Source organism: Leopardus geoffroyi, chromosome C1 (genome assembly GCF_018350155.1).
Source record: "Leopardus geoffroyi isolate Oge1 chromosome C1, O.geoffroyi_Oge1_pat1.0, whole genome shotgun sequence".
Classification (NCBI taxonomy): Eukaryota; Metazoa; Chordata; class Mammalia; order Carnivora; family Felidae; genus Leopardus; species Leopardus geoffroyi.
The window spans coordinates 119,626,829-119,651,470 of record NC_059328.1 but is presented as its reverse complement, the minus strand read 5'-3'; the positions used below and the strand labels follow the sequence as shown (position 1 = coordinate 119,651,470).

The 24,642-nt window shown below is 57.2% G+C and overlaps 1 protein-coding gene and 2 long non-coding RNA genes across 5 annotated transcripts; 2 read left to right on the top strand and 1 right to left on the bottom strand.

The window, feature by feature from the left end:
• The first annotated feature begins 1,336 nt into the window (after positions 1 to 1,336).
• Positions 1,337 to 8,717, top strand: LOC123598818. 3 transcript variants are annotated; one of them, XR_006712806.1, is made up of 3 exons: positions 1,337 to 1,817; positions 3,111 to 3,320; positions 6,193 to 8,717. It is a non-coding gene; the product is annotated as an uncharacterized LOC123598818 (long non-coding RNA). The 3 variants fall into 3 exon arrangements; XR_006712805.1 differs by having other exon boundaries at positions 2,235 to 3,320; XR_006712804.1 differs by lacking the exon at positions 1,337 to 1,817 and having other exon boundaries at positions 1,931 to 3,320.
• Positions 8,645 to 14,276, bottom strand: EN1 (engrailed homeobox 1). The gene is made up of 2 exons (XM_045479553.1): positions 12,830 to 14,276; positions 8,645 to 9,768 (listed from the first exon to the last, which is right to left on the bottom strand). Exons 1-2 carry the CDS (start codon positions 13,692 to 13,694, stop codon positions 9,452 to 9,454), a joined length of 1,182 nt encoding a protein of 393 aa, XP_045335509.1. The 5' UTR covers positions 13,695 to 14,276; the 3' UTR covers positions 8,645 to 9,451.
• On the top strand, positions 13,339 to 23,848 carry LOC123598819. The gene is made up of 2 exons (XR_006712807.1): positions 13,339 to 13,421; positions 23,485 to 23,848. It is a non-coding gene; the product is annotated as an uncharacterized LOC123598819 (long non-coding RNA).
• The last annotated feature ends 794 nt before the right edge of the window (positions 23,849 to 24,642 follow it).

Genomic DNA, 24,642 nt, shown 5'->3' with positions numbered 1-24,642 from the left:
TTCTCTGAAACTAAGTTGGGGCTTAGACGGAAAGGAAAAAAGGGACTTTTAATTTAAAGTAATGATCATCAACACTCTGGCTCTGGAGGGTCTCGAGGGGAGAAGGGGGTTCCCCACCCCACCCGGGGAAGCTGGAGGGAGGGCCGAGCCCCGGCCTGCCCGGTCTGGAATTGCTGGGATTGGTGGGCCAAATCCAAACGGGGGCAGCTCTCCTAGGAGGAAGGCAGCCATACCAACAAAGATACCTGGGGTGACTGAGGGGGTGCGGGAGCCTAGGGAGGAAGGGATCCAGACTCGTCCTCCCTGAGAAAGGCAAATGAGCAGATTCGATGGAGACCTCCGCTTTGCCTTGGGCCACCACTGGGAGCAGCGGTGTCTTCTTCCCTGGCACTTCTTGCAGGAACGTCAGCTGTCAGCCGTGGTGGTGCCTGTCTGGTTACTTTCACTTGGTGGCTGCTTCTGTTTGGGGCCAAAGTTTGCACGCCGGGGTGCCCAGAACACGGTACCTCTTTTCCCGACCCCCGGTACTCCCAGGTCCTACTGGGTGGGAGGGCACCAAAAGTTTTATTCCCCTTTGGGAACTTTGTTTACTTTAGCTGAATACAAGTGACCTCCCTTGGGAGACCCTATACTCCAATCTCCCCCCTCCCTCAACACTCCCCCAGGACCCTGGGCGCCTCACTTCCTTGCCATTGGCAAACCAACGAGCACTAGACATGAACCGCCAGTGAAATCGGCCCTGCGAAGGCATTTTAGACAACAGATAAAGAACTCAAGGCCTGGTGATAGGGGAACTGAGTCCAGCCGTTCTCTCTGGGGTCTACATCCCCAGTCGCCATGGTTTCCGCCTAATGAGGACACAGCACCGGGAAGGAGCCCAAAGTGAGGAGGCCAGAGGTGAAAGCCTGAGTTCCGTGGGCAGCTGGGAGCAGAGGTGGGAAATCGAGCGAAGGATCGGATCGAAGGATGCTTCCCAGCTAGGCCGAGGCCTGTCTCGCGCCCTCATCGCCCGGCCTCGCCCTTCTGGAAGCTCCAGCGAGGCCTGGGCGGACGCCGCCCAGAGAAGACGCAGAGCGAGGGCAATTTGGCGCCGCTGGTTTTAAAGAAATTCCAAGTAAACAGTGAACCCGAGCGGGAAACCACAGCTGTGCATAGGCAAGCGACTTGGCCAAATTATCTCCAGAAAAGGAGAGGGAAGGTGGGCAAATGTCTGAGCCCTGAAGGTGCTCGCTTTGTTGACGGAGGAGGCAGCAGGGGACTGGGCTGCTACTGCAACTTTTTCTCTGCCCAAAAATGGATCCCGCATGGGGGATTTCGGAGGGCGCTCACCTAGTCCGGGAAAATTCAGCTGGTGGCCCTTCTGGGGCCAGGTCCTCCCCAACCACGCACGGAGGAGGCCGCCGCCGAGCCCTCTGACGCCAGGGCCTTCGGGCGGGCCAAGGGCGCGCAGGGCGCTGAGCCGGCGGGTTGAGCCAGCGAGGGCTTGGACTCCCCGTGGTGTGTGTGCGCGCGCAAGCGCTCCTCGTCTAACCGTTCAGGACAAGTTGAAGCAACATAAATAAAGTCGGATCTCCCAGCCTTGAGGTCCACCCCTCCTCCTTCCTGGTTTGACCCCAGGCCTGGGCCGCTCAGAGCCACGGCGTGTGCAGCCAAGATTGCAAGCCGCTGCGCGTTACTGCCAGGGGAAGGGCGCCGCCCCCACCCCCCCCCCCACCCCCCCCACCCCCGCCACCAGCGGCCACGACTCGGGAGCCATCGAGTCAAGGAGGGGCAGGGATGACCGGAGAACCCTGAGGGGCAGCCTGGCCGCCTCCAAGGTCAGCGCTGGTCCCCTGCGCCGGCCTGGGGGGGGGGGGGGGGGGCAGGAAGGTCGGGGACGCGCCAGCCTCCCTAGGAGTAGCGGGGAGCAAACTTGGGAGCTGGGCCCAGGGGAGAGGAGAGGCGGAAGGCGGGGAGCCCAAGGGACCCCCGGGCACACCCGCAGCGGAGGCCGAGTCCGAGCGGCCGGAGAGATTGGCCGCAGGAGGATGGCCTCCGCAGCAGAAAAAGGAAAGCTTGGAGCAGAGGACGTGGAGGCACTCGGGGGCTGGGAAGCCCATAGAAAATGACAGAAAGAAACGCGAACCCGGCCTAGACGCAAATCGAAACTGCACAAAGAACAGTCACTTGGGAGAACCCGGGGGCGGGGGCGGGGGAGAGATGCGGCCTGAGCGCGAGTCCCTGTCGCCTGCTAGGAGGTCGGGCGCGAGGACTGGACCGGAGTGGCCCTTCTTTTGGCGTCTCCAACGAGCGGAGAGGCACGAGCCACGGCACGAGCTGGGAGGCAGAAATGGGGTTTCGCGGTGCCCGGAGGGATCGCGAGCCCCAGAGGCGTTCCCCGTCTTCAACACGCCACTCGACAGAGGGTGCTCGGGGCGGTCGGGGCCTGCGGCCTGGGTCGCGCTGACCGGAAGTGCATCTGCGAAGTGTCCTCTGGGCAGGGCGCTGGCCGCCGGGCCGGGCTGGGACAAGGACAAAGTCGGAGTCACCCGGCTGGGGCGGGACGCTTCCGCCCACCGGCCTGGGGGCAGGTGGGAGAGGAAGGAGGAAGCAGACCCCGCTGATTGTGGAGGGCGGGGGCCCTCTGGATGGGGAAAAGACGGAACCCCCAGGAACTCCATCTGAGACCCGGGTGGAGTGCGATGTGAGAGCAGGAATTCAGCCCTGACTTGACTAACTTGAGGGGAAGTACAGGGTCGGGGGTGGGGGCTGAGAGCCACTCCTTCTTGAGAGTCCAAAAGACAGAGACTAGCCCTGAACCCAAGTCTGCGCCTCTCCCTACCATGTGCCAAGCTCTCAGTATGCTGGAGACTTGATACTGAGCCTGTTGCCAAGGCGAGTCAGCCTGGCAGTTTACGATGCATTATTACAGTGTAAGTTTTAATGTGGTTTGGTGTGACTGTGGCAAGACGACCCTGGACCTCACTTTTCTCATCTGTAAAATGGGGATGATAACATCCCACTCAAAGAAGGGCGTGCGGCTGAATTAAGTAAATTATGCCAAATAGCTAGCAGCGTGCGTTGGCAAGTAAATTATGATTATGTTATTATCCATTTCAAACTTCTGGGAGTGTCTTCTGAATTGCCTTCATCCTGTCCAATGGACAAGTCCCGCCGGTGGAAGTGAAGGGGAGAGGAGGACAGGGTGAGCTCCGCTGAGGTGGTTTCTGGGACTTGCTTTGTCTTCTTCAGCACATACATTACCTTCAGCTTGGACAACATTGCAACTATTACCGGTTACTTCTCCCCAGCCCCCTGGAGGCCGCCAAGCAGCAGCAGAGGTTTGCGGTCAAGTTTCCCGTTGTGTGGGCTTTATCAGATGGCAGAACTGTGGGTCTTTCTGCGGAGTTCGTTGGCCTCCGTCAGGGCTCTAGCCCACTGCGCAGCGCTTGTGGCCAAATTTTAAATATTCGTGGGCCCCTCTCTTCCTGCGACTCCTTCCGTGTTGCCCCCCAGGGGTCTCCCACCCCTCTGCGCTTGAAACTATGTCCCTCTGGCGCCTGCTGGACACGTCTTCAGACCTCTAGAAGGATGAGTGCACCCCTGGGGAAGCTTCCAAACACCCAATGGTGTGCTTGGGTGGGGGTGGGGGGCAGGGAGGAATCCGCTGGTGGCTGTTAGTCCCCTAAAGCTTTCTTGAGTTTTACCCCCTCCCCCAGCAGAGTCGAGGAAGGGGATGTTGGTGCCCATCACCTCCCTCTACACAATACTCCTACTGCCTCTTCCCACCCCACCACTCCATCCCACCTCACTCCAGCTGCCAACAGCCCAGTCTAGAGTGAAAGATCCCAGTTCTCGGTTCAGGGTATGATGTGCGTACCTATACACCCACAGTAAATCCTGCTTTTTACAGACTCACCTATACCCAGAGTCTTCCATTACTGAGGCTGAAATCTTCCAAATGTCCCCAAAGCAACCCACTCCCACATCTGTGGAGAGAATTCCAGAGTCCCATCTCCAGAGTGACACCTCAGCGGGGGAAAGGCTGCATTTAGAAGGAAATTCAAGGGGCAAATATGGCCCAGGACTTACCAAGCTCTCTGAAAAATCTGCTTTTCGAAACCTCCCTGCCTGAGGCCCACCATTCCCCCAGGAGATGCACCTGAGAAGGTGCAGGGGACATTGTAAGGATGGAGAGAGTTTTACTTAAGTGTGCCTTGTGTCTGAGCTCAGAGCCACCCGGACCCAGCAGCCTCCTGGGCGAGAGAAGGGGCCACCTCACCACTCCCCTGGCTGCCCTGACTCCAGTCTTCCTGGCCCCCACCCAACCAACCCACCCACCTCCACCCCAGTTCCTCCTGGGGGCTTCCACGGAAGGGGCAAGCAGACACGTCCCAGGCTTGGAAACAACGCCCTGTCCCTGTACAGGCTAGACGGGAAGCCCAAGAGCTGGGGCATGCAGATATGTATTGCACACCGCTATGTGTACTCCTGGACCATGCGTGAATGTGTGCCAGAAGCTTCTACACAGGCAACGTCCCTGTGCCTGTGGGGAACACACCTCTATAGCTCAGCCCATTTAACATTTTTTTGGTATATGTGCACATATTTTACACACATGCGCATATATAGGCATAGATGAATGTATGCACCTGCTCTTTTGTGTGCAGAAGCGTGTGCATGCATGCAGAGCGGCTATCTGTGCTTCAACACTGCCCACTCAGTGGCACACGGGGAAGAACACTGGACTCAGGGGAAAGCTGCGGGGGGGGGGCGGGCAGGGGCCGGTTTCCTCTCCCTTGCTTTTGAAAGAGGTACTTACTCTCTCAGGACTTCCCCCCACCCCTCCTCCACGCTCCCCCAACCCCCAACTTCCCCAACCACCCCACCCCTGCCTGTGCAATGCAACCTTTTTATTCAAGAATCCCTGAGGACCCCCTCCAACAACGGGACTTCATTAAAAGACTGGCCTAAAGCATTTGGGGGAGGAGTGGGGGTTGGCAGGGTCCCCAGCCCTGTCCCTCTCCACAAGTTGCCACAGGAGTGTAACCCTCTCACCTGAGTTCAAAGTGAGAGAAGAACGAGTTCGCTGGTGGGGGTGGGGGGAGGAGGACACACACAGCCACCTCCCCATGGAGAGGTGAGGCAAAGCTAAGGGAGGGCTGCTGCCCGATGCCCTGCCCTGCCCCTCCCACCCCCTGCGCACGTTGGTGCATACCAGAAGGCAGTTTTTATTGCCAGAGGAATGGGTTTTCTCCAACACAAAAAAGAAAATCTAGGCTAAGCCCTGGAGGGACTGAGGAGCACACCTGAGAACCGCAGTGCACCCCTGGACACAGGACAAGGAATTTGAACAGGGCCTCTCCAACCGTGGCCTTGGCCTCTGGCTTCCAGGAGTCAGCCAAGCCTCACCCCTGCCCCTGCAACCAGGCTTTTTACTGAGGGCATTGGATTGGGGGGGGCAGCAAGTTGGGATGGGGAGAGACTAGGACACAGTGACCTCCCTGGTGATAATACCTCTGGAAGTGCTGTCATAGGTCACAGGGCTGTGGAGGCCAGGTAGGGGGGCAGGCTAGCAGACCACTCCTTCTCTGTGCCCTGGGAAACCCAGCCTAGGGAGCCAGAGAGCTGGGCACACATGCACACACTCACAAACACCAGTCACTACTGGCATCCATATACCCAAAACACACACTTCCATATCCCAAGCTGAGGCACAACTACCCAATACCGTCCCGTGCCAATACCCCACCACACACAGGACAACCCACAAACATGTAAGCTTGCCCAGACACACAAGGCAGCCCCCCACACCCAAATATCCCCTCTTCCATCCACAGCCTCCCCCTGACCCTACTGAAGGAACAAGAGTTTTGAGCAAGAAAACAGAGACCTTTGCCCTCAGAAAGAGCCAGGGATCAATACTGTTTAGACTCGGCTAGTGTGTATTTCCTTCTGGGCTGAGGAAGATTTAAGTTTATGGTTCAATCCGCTCATTTTTTTTTTTTTAAAAAGGTAGAAAATGAGGAAGTTGGGATAGCACACGCCAGTATTTATTTCGATGCAACCTCAGACTTTAATACACAGGCGGCTCACTAAAGCCAGCCCCATAAATCAGAGAAATCAATGCCTGTTTATGGTTATTATTACTTTCTTTTTTTAGAGGGGGAACAAGAAAGAGAACTGACCAAAGTCCTCTTCCTGTCTCTTCAGCCCCAATTAGGAAGAAAGGAAAATGAGGACGGAGGAAGGCAAGAAGGTGGGAAGGTCAGGGCCTTGGCCAGGTTCCCGAGGTAAAGTCAGGTGCTAAGAGTAGATATGACACAGAAGAAGACACACAGACACGGACAAGGCACGGAACAAATATTTAAATTCTCCGAGCTTCAGTTTCCTCCACCGGACAAAGAAAATTCTCTTTGCCCATAATGGTTGGGAGATAAAAGGAGATATGGGCAAGAAATCAAATTACATAATAATGACACATCCATAGACTTCACTAATACAATCCTGGGGAGGGGTAACCACCTCGTCCCTCTCCCCCAAGGTTAAGGGGAAGAGCTCTTAGCTTTGACCTCCTGAGAGTGCCGAAATGGAGCCTTAAGGAATAGGATCGTTTCTGGAGTTGTTGCTTGCATTGGCCTCTACCCCAGCCGCTAGATCTGGTGGTCTTGAAGTGGCCTCGGGACCCCCAGGGCCACCATGAAGAAGGATGCAGAAAGGGTAGCCTCGTTTCCAGGCACTCGAAGGAGAAGGTTCTCGACAGAGCAGGGCGCCCCCAACACCACTTCTGGATGTGGCTAGATGTTCTGAGCTACCTGGAGGAGAGGGGGAGGACCGTGGGCTCCAAGTCTCTGACCCTCTAACCTGAAGCCTTGGAAAGTTTGAAGATCCCAGGCCACCAAGGAAGGCAAAGGATGTACCTCCAACCCCCATAAAACCATGCATCTGGGCCACCCCAGGGAAGGGCCCAGGCCTCTGCTTCGAATTCTTCACTCAAGGATTGACTGAGCACCCAGTATGTGCAGAGATGAGTCTCCACACCCCAAGAAGGCGTGAAGGGGGTAAGAGGAAAAAGATTTACTGCAACAAAGTTGGGAGTCCATGGCAATACCACATCTACTCTCCAACTCCAGGCCACTGAACCTCAAGCCCCCAAACCCTCGAGCAAGGACTCAGAGCCGGCTCAGCACTGTCACCTCCCCAGATAGAGGCCCAAATCAGCGGGAAGATTTTCAAGGAAAAAGGCAGAATGACGCCACTCTCACTTCTCACAAAATCAATCCTACAAAAACAACAGGAAAGAAACCCAAGGGAAGAACACAGAAACAGAGTTCCCATGCAGACCTAAGCCCCGTAAACATACCTGCAAGCATTCTGGTGTGCAAACACAAACGACCACACGAACACACGCCATGAGCTCACAAACATCCAAGTGTGCATCCAATTACAGAGCAACGAACACTCAGCGAGCACAACAGTCACACATGCAGGGACACACAAGACCAGGTAGGTACCTATATGCACCTGTGTTTGCACATGATCACATACGCACACAAGTTCGCCAGGACACCTACACATCTAGCCACACACAGGTACATGCACACATATTTCAGAAGACAGGAAGGAGGAGGAAAGGAGAATTTATCATTAAAAACACAAATCCTGGACAAAAAGATGATACCTCTTGAGGAGGGGCCTCTGGTTTCTCCCCCTAGTCCCTGAATATAGGGGGCCCAGTGCCTGCCCAGGAGGATAGGTCCCAGGGGGAAGGGGCAAGAGTGCAGACATTTCCCTCTAGGACATCCAAGTGTCCTAAGGGTCCTGGAGGCTTGTGTCTGCGCCCCCCTCAGTCAGGAAGCAAGCCTTTGTTGGTATTCTGAGAGTGACCCCGCTTAGGTTTGGGGTTTGGACGAGGCAGGCTTGTGCCCACTTGGGAGATGGCTCAAAGTGATCCCAGCAGCAATGTGCTGCTGCTTTGCATAGCGTCCCAGGATCCGGGCCTCTTCTCCCTGGGCTATACGAGACCGTGAGATCCGGCCCGGAGAGGCTCCTTGTGCCGCCCTGGCCCCGCCGCTTCGCCTACAGAATCGCTTCTCCGAACTAAGAGCGGTGAAAACCAGGCGGCGGAGAGGCCAGGCCCAGAGGCCAGGCCGAAGAGCCGCTGGCCCTGGTGGGCAGCTTAGCTGGAGGCAGCCCCTCACCTCTGCCCCGCCTTGGGAAGGCCTTCTGCTTCCGGAGGGAAAAACGTCAAGCAAAGCCCGCACCATGCTGGGAGGGGGACGGGAGGGAAGAAAAGGGCAAGGTGCAGGCCAGAGCGAGGAGCGGAGCAGGTCGAACAAGAGGAGGCCAAAGCCAGGTTGGTCCTGGCCCCGAACCGGGAGCGGCCCGACAGCCCCAGCAGTGTTTCCGGAGTCAGGACTGAGGTTTCGCCTTTCTGGCTCCCTTGGACGCCATTGGAGACCAGGCGTGGGCCTCCAGACCCTCCAGACCCTCTAGACCCGGATCCGCCCGGATCTGGGCCGCCTCTACCACCGCGCGCTCGTCTGGCCCCCGGGATTCGTTGCGCGCTGGTGGGAAGGCCGGCCGGCCGGTGTGTGCGCGGTGCGCGCGGGAGCCCTGCGCCCGCGCCCTTCCCGAACCCGCAAGGAGGAGGGCCGCCAGCGGCTCGTGAGCACAGTGAACACTTTATTTCAGACTACAGGTTTCTGAACATAATAAAATCTTTGGCTTGTAGCGGCGGTTCAGTCTCGCAGTCTGTGGGGTCGTATTTCTCAACGAGTCTCCGGAAAACGAAAGGGGAGCAGGACAGACAGACCGACAGATGGGGCTTGGGAGGTGGGGGGGGAGAGGCGAAGGGCAGACACGCGAGGAAACACACTCTCACGCACACAAAGAAAAGTCCCAGAGAAACGAGGGCCAGCGATGCGGGGCGGGAGGCACCGGAGAAGCAACAACATTCAAAAGAAAAAAGGCAACGAAAACGAAACTGGGCCGGGGGCAGCGAGGCGGAGGTGGGGGATAAAATAATTATAATAATTATAATAATTATAACAATAATAATAAAGGAGATTAATAAAAAGTCCAGCAAATAGAGATCGCTACACATATTTCTTTTCCTTACCTGAAATTAAATATATACAAGGTCGTAAGCGGTTTGGCTAGATAGAGCTTTAAGGAGTTCGCAGTTTCGCCCCTTACACCGTGAATAGAGAATAGATCTTATTTTTCGATAGCACCTGTCCGAGTCTTTCTCCCTTTTTAAAAATGTTTCGTTCAAACGTGACTCTCCATTCTGAGAAACTCTCTCTGTCTCTCTCTCTCTCTCTGTCTTCCCTGTTGCTCCCTCCCTCCTGTGCGCGGATTCTTTCTCCCCCGGCGTGGGGCCGGCGAGGCGGCGGTGGCGGTGGCGGTGGCGGTGCCAGGAGGGGGCGCGGGCGCGGCGGCCGGACCGCGCGGCCCCAGCCGGCGGCGGCTACTCGCTCTCGTCTTTGTCCTGGACCGTGGTGGTGGAGTGGTTGTACAGTCCCTGCGCCATGAGGTGCAGCGCCAGGCCGTTCTTGATGCCTGTGGCTTTCTTGATCTTGGCGCGCTTGTTCTGGAACCAGATCTTGATCTGGGACTCGTTGAGGCTGAGCTCCTGGGCCAGGGTCTGCCGCCGCTGCTCCGTGATGTAGCGGTTCGCCTGGAACTCCGCCTTGAGTCTCTGCAGCTGCTCGGCCGTGAACGCCGTCCGCGGCCGCTTGTCCTCCTTCTCGTTCTTCTTCTTCTTCAGCTTCCTGGTGCGCGGACCTGCAGCGGCGGAGAGGGCCGGGTGGGGGTGGGGACGGAGGGCAGAGGGGAGGGGGTAGAGGGCAGAGGAAGCCGTGAGAATTGCTGGGCCGAGCGGGGATCGCGCCCTGCGCTTCCGGGGCGTTTGCGGAGGCCCTGCGACGCCCCCGGCTCCCTCCCGCCGGCTAGCCCCTAGATCAATCCAGCGTCTGGCTGCTGGGGTCGCCGAGTTCCCTTCTGGGGGGCGCCAGACGGGCCGCGGAGGAAAACTGGCCGAGGTTGTCTGTACACCCCACACCCGAATTCGGAACCAGAGAGCCGCGTGCCAGGCTTAAATCCCATAATCCAAGATGGAGACACATTTGGAGCCCCATCCGGTGGATCCCAGACTTGGAGGTCAGGGGCCTGCTGTCTTCACAGCCCTGGAATAAAAAGAGTCTCAAGACTGGACCAGTGAAGACACTAGGGCAGGACTGCCCTGAGGGAATTGCCAGCCTGCAAACTAATCCTCCCTTCCTCCTCAAGGAGCCACCTACACCCAGCACGGACAATAAGACCCCATCTGCTTGTGGCTATTGACCCCAGAAAATAAGGGGATAAGAAGGGGACTTGGAGGGGCTTGCCTAGATCCAAAGTCTTTGGTGTATGTTCTCTCCACGTCTCCTTTCTCTTTGGCCTAACGGAAGCCCTTTCTAGAATCCCAGGGAGACACTGACCACCCCGTTCTCTGAAGAGAGGGAAAAGGCATTCACCGGGTTGCATGTCTTACCCACATGGCCCTGGCCCCCAGGGTTCTCCGCTTTGCCCCTTGGATGGTACCAGTGAGAAAGCGAGAACCCTCCCCACTCCTCCACCGGGCTCTCTCTTTTGAACACATAAGCTACAGTTTCAGGATTGAAAAATCCTGGATTAACAAAAACAGACCAGATATGCTTTCCCTGCCCATCTTAAGACATTTGCAAAGAGACTACATCCCTCTTGACCCCATCCATGAGCAAAATATGGGCAGAGGGACAGAGACAGAGGGAGAATACTGCCAGAATTTTGTGCTTTGTCCCTACGACGAATATGGGAAGAGGCCCCAGCAAACCTCCCCCCCAAGAAGGTGAAATCTCTCCCAAAATCTGGTCTGGGAAGAGAGTTGCTATGGAGCCCAGCCCTGAGAGAGGAGGGGGAAAGAGGAGGCAGCCTTTAAAGCCTGCACTTCAGTCTATCAGCCTCACACCCAAGTCTTCAGGCACTTACTTGGTGGGCCCCGTCCTGATTATGGGAGCTTACTGAGCCAAGTTAAGTCCCTGTTGGGCCTTTTAATATCTGAAACTGTCTGGAAAGAATGGTCTTCACCGGAGTCTCCAAACCTAGCAACAGAGGGGCAAGCTGGGCTGCTGGCTCCTGGGGCAGGCCAGCGCCTGGGGTCACCAGCTGTCCTATGACAAAAGAGTCCAGGCCTGGCTAACTGCAGCGACTCAGGTCTGGGTTGAGGTTCATCTCCCTGAACTGCCCATGCAGGAGGAGCCAGTACCCTGCCTCCCCAGGCCGGTAAGAAGGAAAGCGGCCAAGAACAAAGGCAAGGCCCACTCCTAAGCTCTGTGCAGAGAGGACTAAGAGGTAGGGTGGGGAGGGAGGACGGCCTCAGTTTGGATTAGTAATTAGCTGAGCGGGTAGAGAGATTGCCCAGGAAATGTGCACATCTCCAGAAAGGCCCCGCTGCGCGTTGTGCGTCCGGGACGTTGTTAAGAGTGCTGTTGTGTACGTGTGTGCAGAGGCACGGACACTTGTAATAAAATCGTAGCCTCCTGGCCAGCCTGAGCCGCACAGCCTGACAGCTCAATCACTCTATCCATCAGGCGAGTCAATCAAAGCAGCTTTTCGGAGGTTCAGGGAGTCCGACGTGTCAATAACGGGGCTCGAGATGGCGGGGGCTGATAGCGCGCATCGATCCGCTCCCGGCCAGCAACCGTGGGGGAGGCTAGACACCAGCCGGAGTAGAGCGGCGCACGGCTACGCTGTGCCCGGCCTCCTGCCGGACCGGGTGCCGGAACGCCAATTGTAGGCCAGAACCCCTGCTGCCCTCCTTGCAGTGCCCACCCGCCTCCCTGGTGCTGCCGTCCCGGGAGGCGGGCAGGCCCCAGCCTCCTCTCCCGGGGCCTTGGGTTGTCCCAGCGCGGGTCTCCTCGGCCTCGGGTTCTCCTAGCGCAAGGGACAGGCGGAAAAAGGGCCGAAGGAAACCAACCTACGGCTGGCGGAAATCTGCTAATTGGCAGATACGGGGAAGAAAGGAGTGGAAGAAGGAAGGGGCAGAGTCGGGAGGATGTCCGAGCCGTGGCACGGAGAAGCTGCCCAGGAGGCTGTCAATCATGTCCTGTGCCCCCGCGGCCTGGCCCGAGCCTGACCGGTCTCCTCTCCTCTCCCACTGTCTGTGAGCGCTAGAGAACCAGGAGCCACGGGCTCTCGGCACGGACCGTTTTGGCAACCGTCTTTCCCTGGATTCTACCCACCCGGGTCAGACTCTCTTGCCTACCCGGCCTGGGGAAGAAGAGACAGCGATCAGAGGCTTTTCTCTCTCTTTCTGTGTGTCCTCAAATCTATCTCGATGTAAAGAAACTCTCCCCAGAAAATATAGAGATGGTGTTTGCGTGTGTAAGAACACAAGGCGATGATTTCTCTGATCAGAGCCTTGCTGGATTTCGGCCTCCTCCGGACCTGGCTGGCGGGATTTCAGACCCAGATCACTAGGCCCACCTTCCCGCCGGCTCTAAACATCTCTCTCCCTGGAAGAAAATCAATGACTGACTGTGTCTTTCCTAAGAATAATAAAGGTAAAACACAAAGAAGGCCCCAGGGGCTCGGACTTCAAAACCAAAGGATCGAGCTTCTCGTGCCAGGAGCTGTAGCCTCTCCAGTGGTGGCCGCAGAGGCCAGGAGCGCTGGACTGGGGGCACACCCGGCTGGGACTGGGACGGGGGTGAGGAGGAGGAAGCAGGCGTGAGAGGAGAGAGCGCCGGAGGCCGAGTTTGCTCCCCCCGGCACGGTGGCGGCTGAGAGTTCTGGGGACAAGGCGCAGCCGGGGTTAGGTACTCACCGGAGGACGGACGATCCGAGTAACGCGTGCAGTACACCCAGGCCGGCCAAACGAGGGGCTGCTGCGAGTCAGTTTTGACCACGGGCCCGCCGTTGGCTGAGCCCATAAGCAGGATGGCGGGGTTGCCGTGCTCCGGGTACTTGGCACCCGGCGCACCAGGGCTCCCCACGCCGCCTCCACTGCCGCCGCCGCCGCCGCCGCTGTCCGAAGGCTTGGCCGCCGCTGCCGCCGCCGCCGCTGCCACGGCTGCCGCCGCCGCCGCCGCCGCCGCGGGGTTCCCGGCTTTGGACGCACCCGCACCGCCGCCGGCGGCTGGCGGAGAGCCGTCGGGTGGGCCACAGTTCACGTCCGGGGCGCACAGGAGCGAGGCGGCGCCTGGCGCCCGCGTGCCCAGCGGGTGGACAGGGTCTCTACCTGCGCCGGTCTGGCCTCGGTCACGCTCGACCCGGCCTCCTCCTGCGCCTCCTCCGGCCGCCGCCGCCACCAGGAGCTGCGGCGGCGGCTGCTCTTTTTTGCAGCCGAAGTCCGGCCTCAGGATGTTGTCGATGAAAAAGTTGGTGGTGCGGTGCAGCTGGGCCGCGGGCTGCGGCTGGTGAGCAGGCGCCGCGAGATGCTGCGGCGGCGGCGGCGGCGGGGGCGGGGGGTGCGGGGGGAGGTGCGGGTGGTGGGCCAGGGGCGGCAGGCAGGGCGCCGCGGGCGGCGAGGGGGGCGCGGGCTGCGGGGACACCGGCACGCTGTCTCCATCGCTGCCGCTGCTGCCGCTGGCGCCGGGGCTCAGGCTCAGGCTGCCCGGGGCCGCCGCCACCGCCGCCGCGCCGAGGCCCGAGTCGCGCTGACTTTTAGGTTCCGGCTGCTGTTCTTCCATGCTCGGCCGCCCCGCCGCCCCGGCCGCCGCGCCGGCCCCCGCCCCCCCCGCCTCGCTCCCCACCCCACTTTGCCAGCGGCCCGTGGGGGTGCGCGGAGGAAGGAGGCCGGCGAAGCCCCAGCGAAGGCACGGGGCGGTGCAGGAAAAAAAGCCCAGGCGCCTGGCCTGGATCGCTCGCTCTTATCGAGCAGATAGATCTCGCTGTCTCTCCCTCTCTCTAATTTGTAGACATCCAGATATGGAGACACTTGGCTATTTCTTTTTTTCTTTCTGCAACCAGATTCAATGATTTGTTTTAAATGGGGAGTAAGCCACGGCCAAAAAGGAAAAGGAAAAAAAAAAAAAAAAAGAAAAAAGAAAAAAGCAAGAAAAAAGAAAAAAGCTCCAAGAATTTTTTTTTTTCTTAAAGGGAAAAAATAGTCTTTAAAGTCTAGCCATCTTCCTAGGCAGGAGTGAGGGGTTTGACTTCCCCGAGTGTCACGCTCAGCTGTGCCCAGAGCGCGAGGCTGGCAGCGCCTTTAATCGCCTTTGCTTTTTTTGCAGCGAGAGCGCGTCTCCGCCAGCGCCGGGGCTGCCTTTTTTTTTTTTTTTTTTTTTTTTTCTCAAATCTCTGACAGCTCGGATCTTTGCACAAACTCTCTCGCTTAAAAAAAAAATCACCCAGGCACACTTTTTGCCTTCAAACCGGAAGCACGTGAGTCAGGCCGCACGTGTGCGGGGCCAATGGCGAGCCAGGGTTCGCGCTGACACCCGGGCCCCGGCCCAATGGGCGCGCGCGGGACTTTGCGGATAAATAATCCGGGGGCGGCGGCCGCTGGCGGAGAGGGGGCGCCGCGGCCAGGGCCCCGCGCGTCCGGCCCGCCCTCCCCCACCCGCGCTCGAGCCCCTCCCCCTCTTTCAAGCCAGGACCGAGCCAGGACCGAGGAAGGGGCAAAGGAGACCAGGGAGGGGTGGATTTCGGGGTGTAGGCAAATAGAGAAGCAACTCCATAAACAACTTGTTGGAGAAATGCAGGATTATGGGGGCGTGCGCGCCGGGCATAGGGTCAGGAAGCAGGGGCCTCCGCTCTTTTACATCCCTTTGCCTAAGAAATTCAGCCTTTTATTTTCTTTTTCTGTTATGAAGGGTGAAATGGGGTCGGTGTGTGTGTGTGTGTGTGTGTGTGTGCGCGCGCGCGCGTGAAAGGAGAGGGGTGAGACGAAGAGGGTCAAAGATGTGGAATAGACCTAGAGTTGGTTACTTTGAGATAATCAGTTTATTTTTCATAAATCACAAACCCCGGAGGCCAGCCGCGCCTAGCTAGCACCGTCTGTTGGTAGGTTTTGCAGTGCTTGCCGGCCAGCTATTGCGTGTGCTTTCCGGAGTATCCGTACCCACGTCCTACCCTGTCCGGACCTTCGACAACCCCCGGGAGCTGTCCTGGCGCCATTAAGCCAAGCCCAGAGGGCGCGAGAGAGCCCAAGCGCCGGCGCGCCAGGCGCCTGTTCTTTTCCTGGCGGTTGGAGTGGAAGCCATCCGGGCGTCTTAGAGTTGTCCTGGGCGGGCCCGTGGGCCAAGCAGGTCAGGGTGCCGTTGTGCTCGACGCAGGGCTTTTGGGTTCAGGGCAACCTCCGTGTGAGATTTTCCTGCAAAGTGAAGTCAAACAAATGTGAAAGTGCTGCACCTTAAGTGTTTGCCCTAGCCTGCTGACGATGTGGACAACGAGTTTGCCCTGGTGGCCCAGAGCTCTCTGGAATTACCCCCGACCCCCTGGAGACCCCTGGCTCTATCCCTGCGTGTTCTTCCCAAGCTTTGGAAGACCGCGGAGGCTCATGCCACCCCCACGCTCAGGAAGACCAGTCTCCAGTCCTCTGGTCTCTTTTTTGCTGTTTCCTGGTCGAGGCACCCTAAAAGCTTTCTGGTGGCCAGGGATGGGGGGTGGAGGGTGGGCAGGTGAGGCTCTGGACACCAGCGGGGTTTGTCTGCCCAGCTGTGTTGGAAGGCCAGGCTCAGATTGTGTCCTGAAGCCTGCGGTACCGGAGAGTGGCTAGAAAGACTCCAGCAACTTAAGGCCTTCTCAGGGATGTTACCTTGGAGCTCCGGCGAACCTGTTCTCCCTGACGGCCATCCGCAACAACTGGGACAGCGAAGAAAGGATCTCTGGGGATGTTGTCTTAGAGGACAATGCAAAATAATTCCCTTGTGCCCCCGAAAAGCCACAGAAGGTTAGGAGGAAAATAAAACGAAAATCCCAGCAAGCTGAAAACCCCCGCAGTAGCCGAAGTTTCTCAGAGGGGCTGGTGGAGAGCGGGAGTTCTTGTTGCTGGCTGCATCGGTCAGCCCAGCCGAGGGTCTTCCTCTATGGGGGGGGGGGGGGGGGGGTTCTCAGAGCTCCTGGTTAGACCTGGCCGGTGGCCTGGGGGCTGCCAGGACCATTTTCCAGGGCGCTGCGCTAAGCAGGCCCGTCTTGATCTCCTCAATCCTCCCCAGCTGCCCCCCAACCCCACCTTGGAGTCGACCGGGTCCTCTTCAGTTCTACACCCAAGGGCGCCCCGAAATCTCCTGGTGCCCCATCTTTTCTCCCCGAAATGGGGGTGGGATTTTATTTATATTTAAGTTCGCAAAATTGAAATCTTTATCCCGCAAGCGAGCGTGGGTACTTAATTAAATTCTAATTAGGACACTATCAATATCCTATTTAGCCGCGTAGCTTTTGTGCGCCGCGGTCCCTTTCAGCGCCGTAAATAGGGTCTCGACGCCTTATCTCGCCTGCAGGAGACGCCTCGAGAAGGGCTGCGGAAGATAATTTATAGGTTTTAATTACTCTTCATTCCGCCTGATCAGCTTGGCGTTCATCACAGGCCTGTGAATAAAACCCTGGTCAAAAGCTCTGTCACATCGCGCTGGCAAGACGCTTAATCAAAGTGAGCGGCCCCGCGCGCCGCGCGGCCCGGCTCCTCCACGTAATTTCCAGCCAGCTGATAAAGCCAGCTGAATAATGCGGCGGCCCTTTGGAGACACCATTTACAGAAATGACTTTATTGACGGCTTAACGTCGGTAATTCATTTTACCTTTCATGTAGTGGAGCCCGGATTTGTTACAGTAATGGGATGATAAATGCACCCGCGGCCCACGAGCTCCGGCTGGATTAGGCGGCGCTCCCGCGCGCTGGCTGGTCCCCCCCACCTCCCCCAGGCCAGGCCCGGCGCGCCCCGGATGCTCCGCACCCAGCGCCAGCGCCGTCAGCTCTCCACGACCCCCCGCCCGGGCCCACACTCTCCTCTCCCTCCTGAAAATGAGCATACCTTGCTAGCGGGTTGGTGTCCTAGCAAGCCAGGAAGTGAGATGTGTGAATGCTAGGAGTGAGCAAATGTTGGCCAAGATGGGTGTGTAAGGGGTCCAGAGGACTCGGAGTGGGCTCAGGACTGGGCGTGTGGGTAAGGAAGTGCCGGCAGGGTGAGTTGTGAGAATGTGGGTAAAGGGGTCGGGTGTGTATGGAGCCATGCGTGTGCACGTCTGAATACATCCGTGTGCCCGTACGTTTCCCGTCCGCATTTCGCATTTCTGCCTTTGAGAATTAAGGAATTTCTTCCAACTTGATAGATATCCAGGTGGGGATGGCCTGGAGGTAGACTGACTGGAAGCAGGTTGGGGGAATCTAGGAGGAAGAGAATGAAGTCCCTTTCTCCAATGGCCCTCTGCTCCTGGGCCAGAGGTGTGGATGTTTGGGGGCACCCAGTGCCCATTTGCCTTGCCTTGAAGTTCTGAGTTGTGCAGCTTCCCCAAGGCAAGAGGCTCCACAGAAGGCCACTGACCCAGCCACATCTGTGCAATAGATTGTCCCCAAGTTCCGCTTCCACACCCAGCCCACATTCAAGTGGAGGATAAGGAAAAAGAATTTTTATTTTAAATGACGAAGGGTGGGGGGACCCTTATGATTTACTTACCCTCTTGAGGGAAGGAGGGGACCCAGAGAGGCTTTCAATGGTGGGGGAGTGATACAAGCGGGATGGAGAAAGACCCCAACCCTACTGACTCTCTCCCATTCCCGTGTTTCCTCCATTATCTGCATTCTCTGCGGCCAACAGAGACTTCCCCTGAGCAAAAGACACCTGGCCAAACACACAGGAAGTGTGTTTGTGTGTTTGGGGGGTGCTGGAAAAGGCTGAGGGTCACACAAGGGGAAGACTGATGAGTGCTTCTCAAGGTGAAGGCTGAGGAATTATACCTTTGTTTCTCCTCTTTCCCATTCTTGCAAAAACCACTTATCAATTTGCAGTGGCCCAGGGCTGTGGGGGCCAAAGCCCATATTTGTATCTATTTGCTTGTGTATGTGAGAGCCACAAACAGAAGTCTATAAAAACCCTGTTTGCGTGTCAGTGTATTTGTGTGCAGGGCAGGAGGCTCGCTCGAGTATGGACACTTCAGTGTGTATACCCCCCCCCCCCCGTCTGCCCCACCAGCCAGTAGGGCTCAGAGAAACGTGTTTGTGGGGGGTTTGGGCGCATGCTGTTCAGAAAAGAGAGATCTAACGCCAGCCTGCGCTCCCGCAGAATTTTGGATGTCATTTAGGCAGAGACAAATATCATGGTCCTGCTAGCTTCCACCTCTCTTTCGAGGAAGAGAGTGAGGAGAATTGTGAAGGAAACCCTTGCAGCCTGGCCAGGCGTGTGCGCGATGGGCCGAGAGTGCGAGCGTGTTGCATGCACACGGTGGTAATCGCATTTCGAGTGTAGATCAGATGGCGGTGGGGCCTCGTGGCGCGGGACATGAATGAGTTGTCGCAACACAATAGCGTGCAGCCTTCCTACGGGGACTGGGTGACCAGCGGTTTTGTTGGGAGTGAATGCGAGGAGATTTCTGCTACAAGTACTGCGGTATTATTATGAGCCAGAAGGTCAGACTATACATTGCAGGTCCCCAAAGCCTATAGACCTTGGGAAATGTGGGGCCTCGAGCCACGTCATTGTACCTGACAGTCCTTTCAATAGACTAATTCAATTAGCGCTCTTGGTTTTGGTCTTCATTTGGAGGCGATAATAATGTGGGGGGTGGGTGGGTGCAGGGGGATTCGTTGGGTATTGGTTAGGGATCTTAAGCAATTCTGCCTGAAGCTGGGAATGGGGCTGGGGGAGGCGAGGGGGGAGAGGGAAAAAGCTGAGATGGGTGGGGGGTGCGTGGGAGGCAAACCATGGAAAATAAAATGCTCTGTTGACTCTTGAAATTGGGGCGGCAGCTTTGTTTGTAGACGGTCCGGAAGGCTGGGGCGGGAGCAGGGGGAGCCAGGGAGAATTTATTTTTTGTGTGTGCATGAAGTAAGCCAGTAAATGTACAGGTTCTTAGGAATTTCGAAGAGAGAGAGGGAGAGAAAGAGAGAGAGGAGGGAGGGAAGGAAGGAAGGAAGGAAGGAAGGAAGGAAGGAAGGAAGGAAGGGAGGAAAGGAGGGAGGAAGAAAGAAGGAAGGGAAAAGAAAGAAAGGAAGGGAGGGAGGAAGGAAGGAGGAAGGGAGAAGGAAGGAAGGAAGGAAGGAAGGAAGGAAGGAAGGAAGGAAGGAAGGGAAAAGGAAGGAAGGATGGAAGGAAGGAAGGAAGGAAGGGAGAGAAGAAGGAAGGGAGGGAGGAAGGAAGGAAGGGAGGAAGGTAGGTAGGTTGTCCCCTTTGGGGATCTCAATATTTGGATCTATATCCCCACCATTCTGCCTACCCACAGGGTTTTCTCCCTTTTATCCCAGGGAGCAGTTCACAGCAGGGACCTTTTTGTTTCAGAAACGGTTTGCTTTTTTGTTTGGTTCCCCCCGCCCCTTCTAAAGCCTAATCAAGCTGAGAAAATTAAGCTTTCTTCACCTGACTGTGGGAAATGGGGGAAACATTTCAGTGATTTCTGTAAATTGCACCGGGTGGTCAGGATTCGGAAAGGGCTCCCCGGACCCTGGTTTCCTTATTGAGCCCTGCACAGCCTGCGGGGCCGGGGCCGGGGCCGGGGCCGGGGCTGGGGCCGGGGCCGGGGCGGGCGTCCGGGACGCCAGCGCGCAAACCCCCGTCCGGTTGCTGTTGGCGGGTTGATGAGCCGGGTGACTGCGCGGGGATGCTGGAGAGCAAGACGCAGGACCCTTGGGCTCCGACTACCGGGAAAGCCTTCCCCTTCCCTGTCTGTATCCCCAAACCACTCTGGAGCTGGTACCACACTGCTAGCCAGGCCGAAGATTTTAGAGCTCACGGTTCTCGAAAGGAAGGCAACCACACACACTCTACATATTTTTCTTCACTTTAATCAGACATCCTGCTTTTCTCCTTACACCGAATTCCACCCAGACACCAGAACAGAAACGCTAACATTGTATCCTCCCCCACAAAAGTAATAAAACCCGGAGTAAATTCAGCGTCTACGCTGGAAATTTTCTGCTCTCCTTTATTTTGCTTTTCGCCCTCTCTCACCCCTCCCCCTCCCTAGGAGGTGTCCTGAGTCCAGGCACCCCTTGTGGCCGAAGGGGCCCCTGGCCCACCCCAGTCCCCACCTGTCCAAGTGGCGGCTCCCACCTCGATCCTGCTTGGCGCGGGTCGGAGTCCACACCGACTGGCCTCGAGCGTGTGTACTCTGGTGGGTACCAGTGTGGGAGCGAGTGAGGAGGGGCCAGCGCGGCTTCTGGGTTTTCCTGCCCCCTCGGTTCAGTCCAGGTTCCCGGGGAGGTCCAGACCCAACTTCAAAGCTGGGGACAAAAAAAAAAAAAAAAAAAAAAAAAAAAAAACCCAACTCGAGAAAAGAAGAAAAACCACAGCATCCAAGTCCTTTGCACAGGAATGCCCCTGCAGCTGCAAACCGTGTTCTTTCTGCTGGCCCCAGAGTTAACTGTCCTCCTTCTCCTTCCCTTGACTCCCTTAGGGGTGAGAGGTTGTCCCTGGGATCATCTCCCATCGACCCGGGGAAAGGAAGCAGAAGTCCGCGCACCCAGCTCTCGCCGCTGTGGCTCCTGTCCCGCGCCTTCCCACCTCCCTGCCGGCGGGCTCAGCAGCGCCAGCCAGGCCGCGCCCCCCTTTCGTCCTTTCGGACGCAGCCTCCCGACCCTCCTCCCCAGGAGGGTGCGGGACAAGCCCCCGGCTCCGTTCGAGGTCGGCGCCGCAGGGGGCCGGCGGGGAGGTGAGAGTGGGAAAAGTTTAGTCCGGAAGAGGAGCGGGCGGGGAAGGGAAGTCTCAGGAGCCTGGAGTGGAGAGGCAAAAGGGGCGAGAACCTGGAGTCTGCCCCCCCACTCCACCCCACCTCCTTCTTTCCCAGACTGGATCGCGTGCGGGTGAGGTGGGAGGGGAGGGGTCGCTGCACCCCCAAGGCCTTCCCCAGCCACCTTCCCCGTCCGCTTCTCCTGCAGAAACCCGGGTGAGGGACGAGTGTGCGCCGCGCGCGTGCGTGTTTGTACATGACTCTGTGTGTGCGAGGCTCCAGGTGAGCGCGTGTGTGTGTCCGCGTGTGCATGGGAGGATTGTGTGCATTCTCTGTGTCTCTCTAGTCCCAACGTGGTTGCGCTACGTTCGGGTGTGCAAGTGTTGTGTGTGCATGGGCGTACGTGCCTGTGCGTGTCCCTGCCTAGGGTGTCCTAGAGTGTGCGTTTTTGTGCGAGCTGGAAATGGGAGAGCAACTACCTTTACCGAGGCTTTGGAAGTGCCGCGTGTTAAGTGCTCTGATCCCAAACCAACTGCCCACCTCCCACCCCCATTGGTACCCCACACCCTCTCCCCACCCCACAGCCCCACCCCCAGTCGGGGAGCTATGCAAAGGCAGAGGAGACAGTTGTTTAAATGTAGAATAAAATAGCCACTGTGTTTTTTTTTTTCCCTTCCAAGACCCGCGGGGTGGGGGGGGGGGTTGATTGGGGAGGTGGGGGGGGCGGAGGTGGGCAACACGTGGCAAGGTCAAGATCAAATGGACCTCAGGGAGCGCATGGCCCAAAAGCCCATTCCACAGATGACACAACTGGAGACCTGGAGAAGGGAAGGGACTAACTCAGGGTCCCACAGAGGCTGTCACTTGTCCTAGGGCCGGCCAAACCTGGCTCAGAGCCACAGGCGTCTGAGTTCTGTCCTGTGGCCTAAGTCCCAGACCAGAGCGCAGGGATGAGGTGAGGGTTGGTGGTCTTCTGCTGATGGCCAACCCACTCCATTCACCTCCAAGTAAGGTTCGCTGTCTCCCCAGTACTTGTGTGTGTGTCTTTGGGGGTGGGGGAGGGGGATGAGAGCCCAAGGCAGGATCTCTTGGGGCTAGAAATGCAGTGGGACATGAGGTGGAGACACAATCCCTCTTCTCCTAGGGTCTCACTCCACCCCCCCCCAAGGAGTTAGCAGCTTCCTCTTCTCCCCCACTCACCGGCGGAACTTTCCAGGCATGAATGGTACTGTTAGAGATGGGGGGGTTGGCTGGCTTCACTTCCTGCGGGGATAGGGTGGGATGGTAGAAAACCGACCCCAAAGCCATTCCAGGCACGTCCCTCCCCTCCCGCGCCAAAGACGCCCGCCCCAAAATTGTTATGCAAAGAAGCCAAGTGTGTGATCTTCTGGTGATCAAAGCCGCAAAGCCAAATATTAGAGGAGAAGTCAATAATGGATGAGCAGATTAAGAAACCCATCTCGCGGACAATTATCGTCGCAATTGAAAAAGCTCTCTCTTCCTCTAATTCTCCCCCCCTCTCCCTCCCCCTATATAAAACTAAAAATTAGGTGAAAGATGGGAGTTGGGGAAGGTGAATAGGAAAGGCTGCAGCCGAGCTTGCGTGAATGAGCGCGTACATGGATGGCTTTGTTGAGGGGAGATAACGCCCCCTAGGGGTGACCCCAGTGGGTCCCCGTGTTTTCTCTGGTCAAGCGGCAGAGCCTTGCCCTCTGCACCCAAGGTTCATTGACCCCTTAGAGCGTGAAGTTTCTCTGAGCCACACGGCTAGAATCAGGGTTTCTAGAGATTTTCTTTTCAAAACGTTGGGCACCCAGCCTGAGCTCCCCCGCTACACCCCTTGCTTTCCCCTTTCTCGGGAGAGGGACCCTAAGGCCGGAGGTTAGGGCAAGGAGCAGGGTCAGAGGGGCGCAGGAGAATTCCTGGCCGGTTTTCCTGTGAGGAACGCGCCACCTGTCGGTGCTATCGCAGAGCTGCACCCGTGTGGTGCTCAAGGGTCCACCAGGCTGTGGGGGAGAGGTTTGTGATTGAATTCCCTGGACCCGAGAGGAAGAAATCTGGCCTCTGTCCAGTCAGCCAACGCCTGACCGAGGAGAGACAACGGGATTCCAGGAAGGGGTCCTTGTTGGGATCCCCTCGCCTCACGAGAGCCTAAACTGGAGAGAAAACCCCAGGAAGGGCTATTTCTGATTCAGAAAAGCAGAAAATACCTGAGACATAATGCGGGTGGGGTGGGGGGCTCTGCATTGGGCGTCATGGCCTGGGTTCCTTCGTCCCCTCTGTTTGTCCCCTCTGTCTGTGCTATGTGACCTTGAACAGGTCCCTATTTCTCTCTGAGCCTCCTTATTCCTAAACTGAAGGAATTAGATTAGATTGATCCCCTCTCAACTCTGACCTTCAGTCTGACATTGAATCTGAGCTATGTCTGTAGGACACCTGTGTCTTATCTTCTTCCTAGTTCTAGCTCTTCATAGATCCTGGACCTTTATATGCACTTATAGCCTAATCTCATGTACATATTCAATGTATAGCTGCTTTGATTATATTACTGTTTTCTCAATTATCCAAGGATTTCATTTGACAGGGGTCAGGATGTTTCTTGGCCCGAATTATCTTCATAAGTGCCCTTTTCCTAACTTCTTTTTTTTTTTTTTCAAGAATCAACAAAACAAGAAAACTGTGTTGACTTTGCAGTGTGAACACATCGGGGATCCGAGTCATGGGGCCAGTGAGAACACAACAGCTGTTCATGCGGAAGGCCACCAGAAGACCCAGGCCCCAGATTTCGCCCAGTGTCAAAGAAAGGACGAAAGAAGAACCGAGGCTGGAGAGAACGCTGTAGCCACGGACACTCTGAGCACCCCCCACCCCCGGGAGTAGACTGACTCCTAACCAGAGGGTTCCTGATGGACGGTGTCCAGAGAGCAGAAAAGGCAAGTGTCCAGACAATGTAGGATAGCTCAAACCTCAAACGACTTCCCCTTGAACTCTCCATGAAATTAATAAAGCGCGGAAACCGGGAGGTGGGGCGATATTTTCCTCGAGTTACCGGGAGATCGCGTGTAACCTCAGCTTGGAGTTGCAGGTTCGCGCAGCTGGAGGGAAGCGCGGGTTCCCTGCGGTGGGTCCTTTCCGCAAGGCCTGGCACCCAAGCTTAGGGCAGCAGGGCCGAGTTAGGCGGATCAGGCAGCCCCAAACGGCGCACGCCTGATGGAGCAGCTGCTGGCCCGCTGTCCTGGCCTTCAGCTCCCAGAGGGGCCAGAAAGGCCCTCTCCGCAGCCTCCTCCCGCCGCTGGGCGGAGGCCGAGCATCCCTCCCCCAGGGAATAGGAAACTTCCCTTGGGGCAATCAGAGAAACTGCCATTTTGAACCCGGGACCCTTTGCTTTCCGAACGGAGGGGACATTTCTAGTCTTTCCGTGGGGGAATCCAAGAATCGTTCTGGGACCGTCGGGCCCCCTCGGAGGCGGTGAATTTCAGCGTCTTGACCACCGGCGCCCACGTGGAATTCAGGCTTAAGGTTAATGTTCCAATTTAGAGATGGGAAAATTGAGGTCGGAGCTCCGGGTCATTTGTTCTGAGAAGGGCAGTCTGAATGCAAACCGAGGCCTAAAGGGTTAGTTGGTGGCCTGGCCCTGATTGTGGCTGGGAGTTTTTGGCCAGCTTCTGGGAGGTCCGGTCCCACTCGTGACCAGGGGAGCGGCGGTTCTGGTCCTCTGTGCCGCGAGACTCGCAGGGCTTGTGACACCAGCGCTTTCCCAGCCCCTGGGCCCTGACCCATGGGCTTCCGAACTTTGTCCCTTCCAGCCTGTGTGTA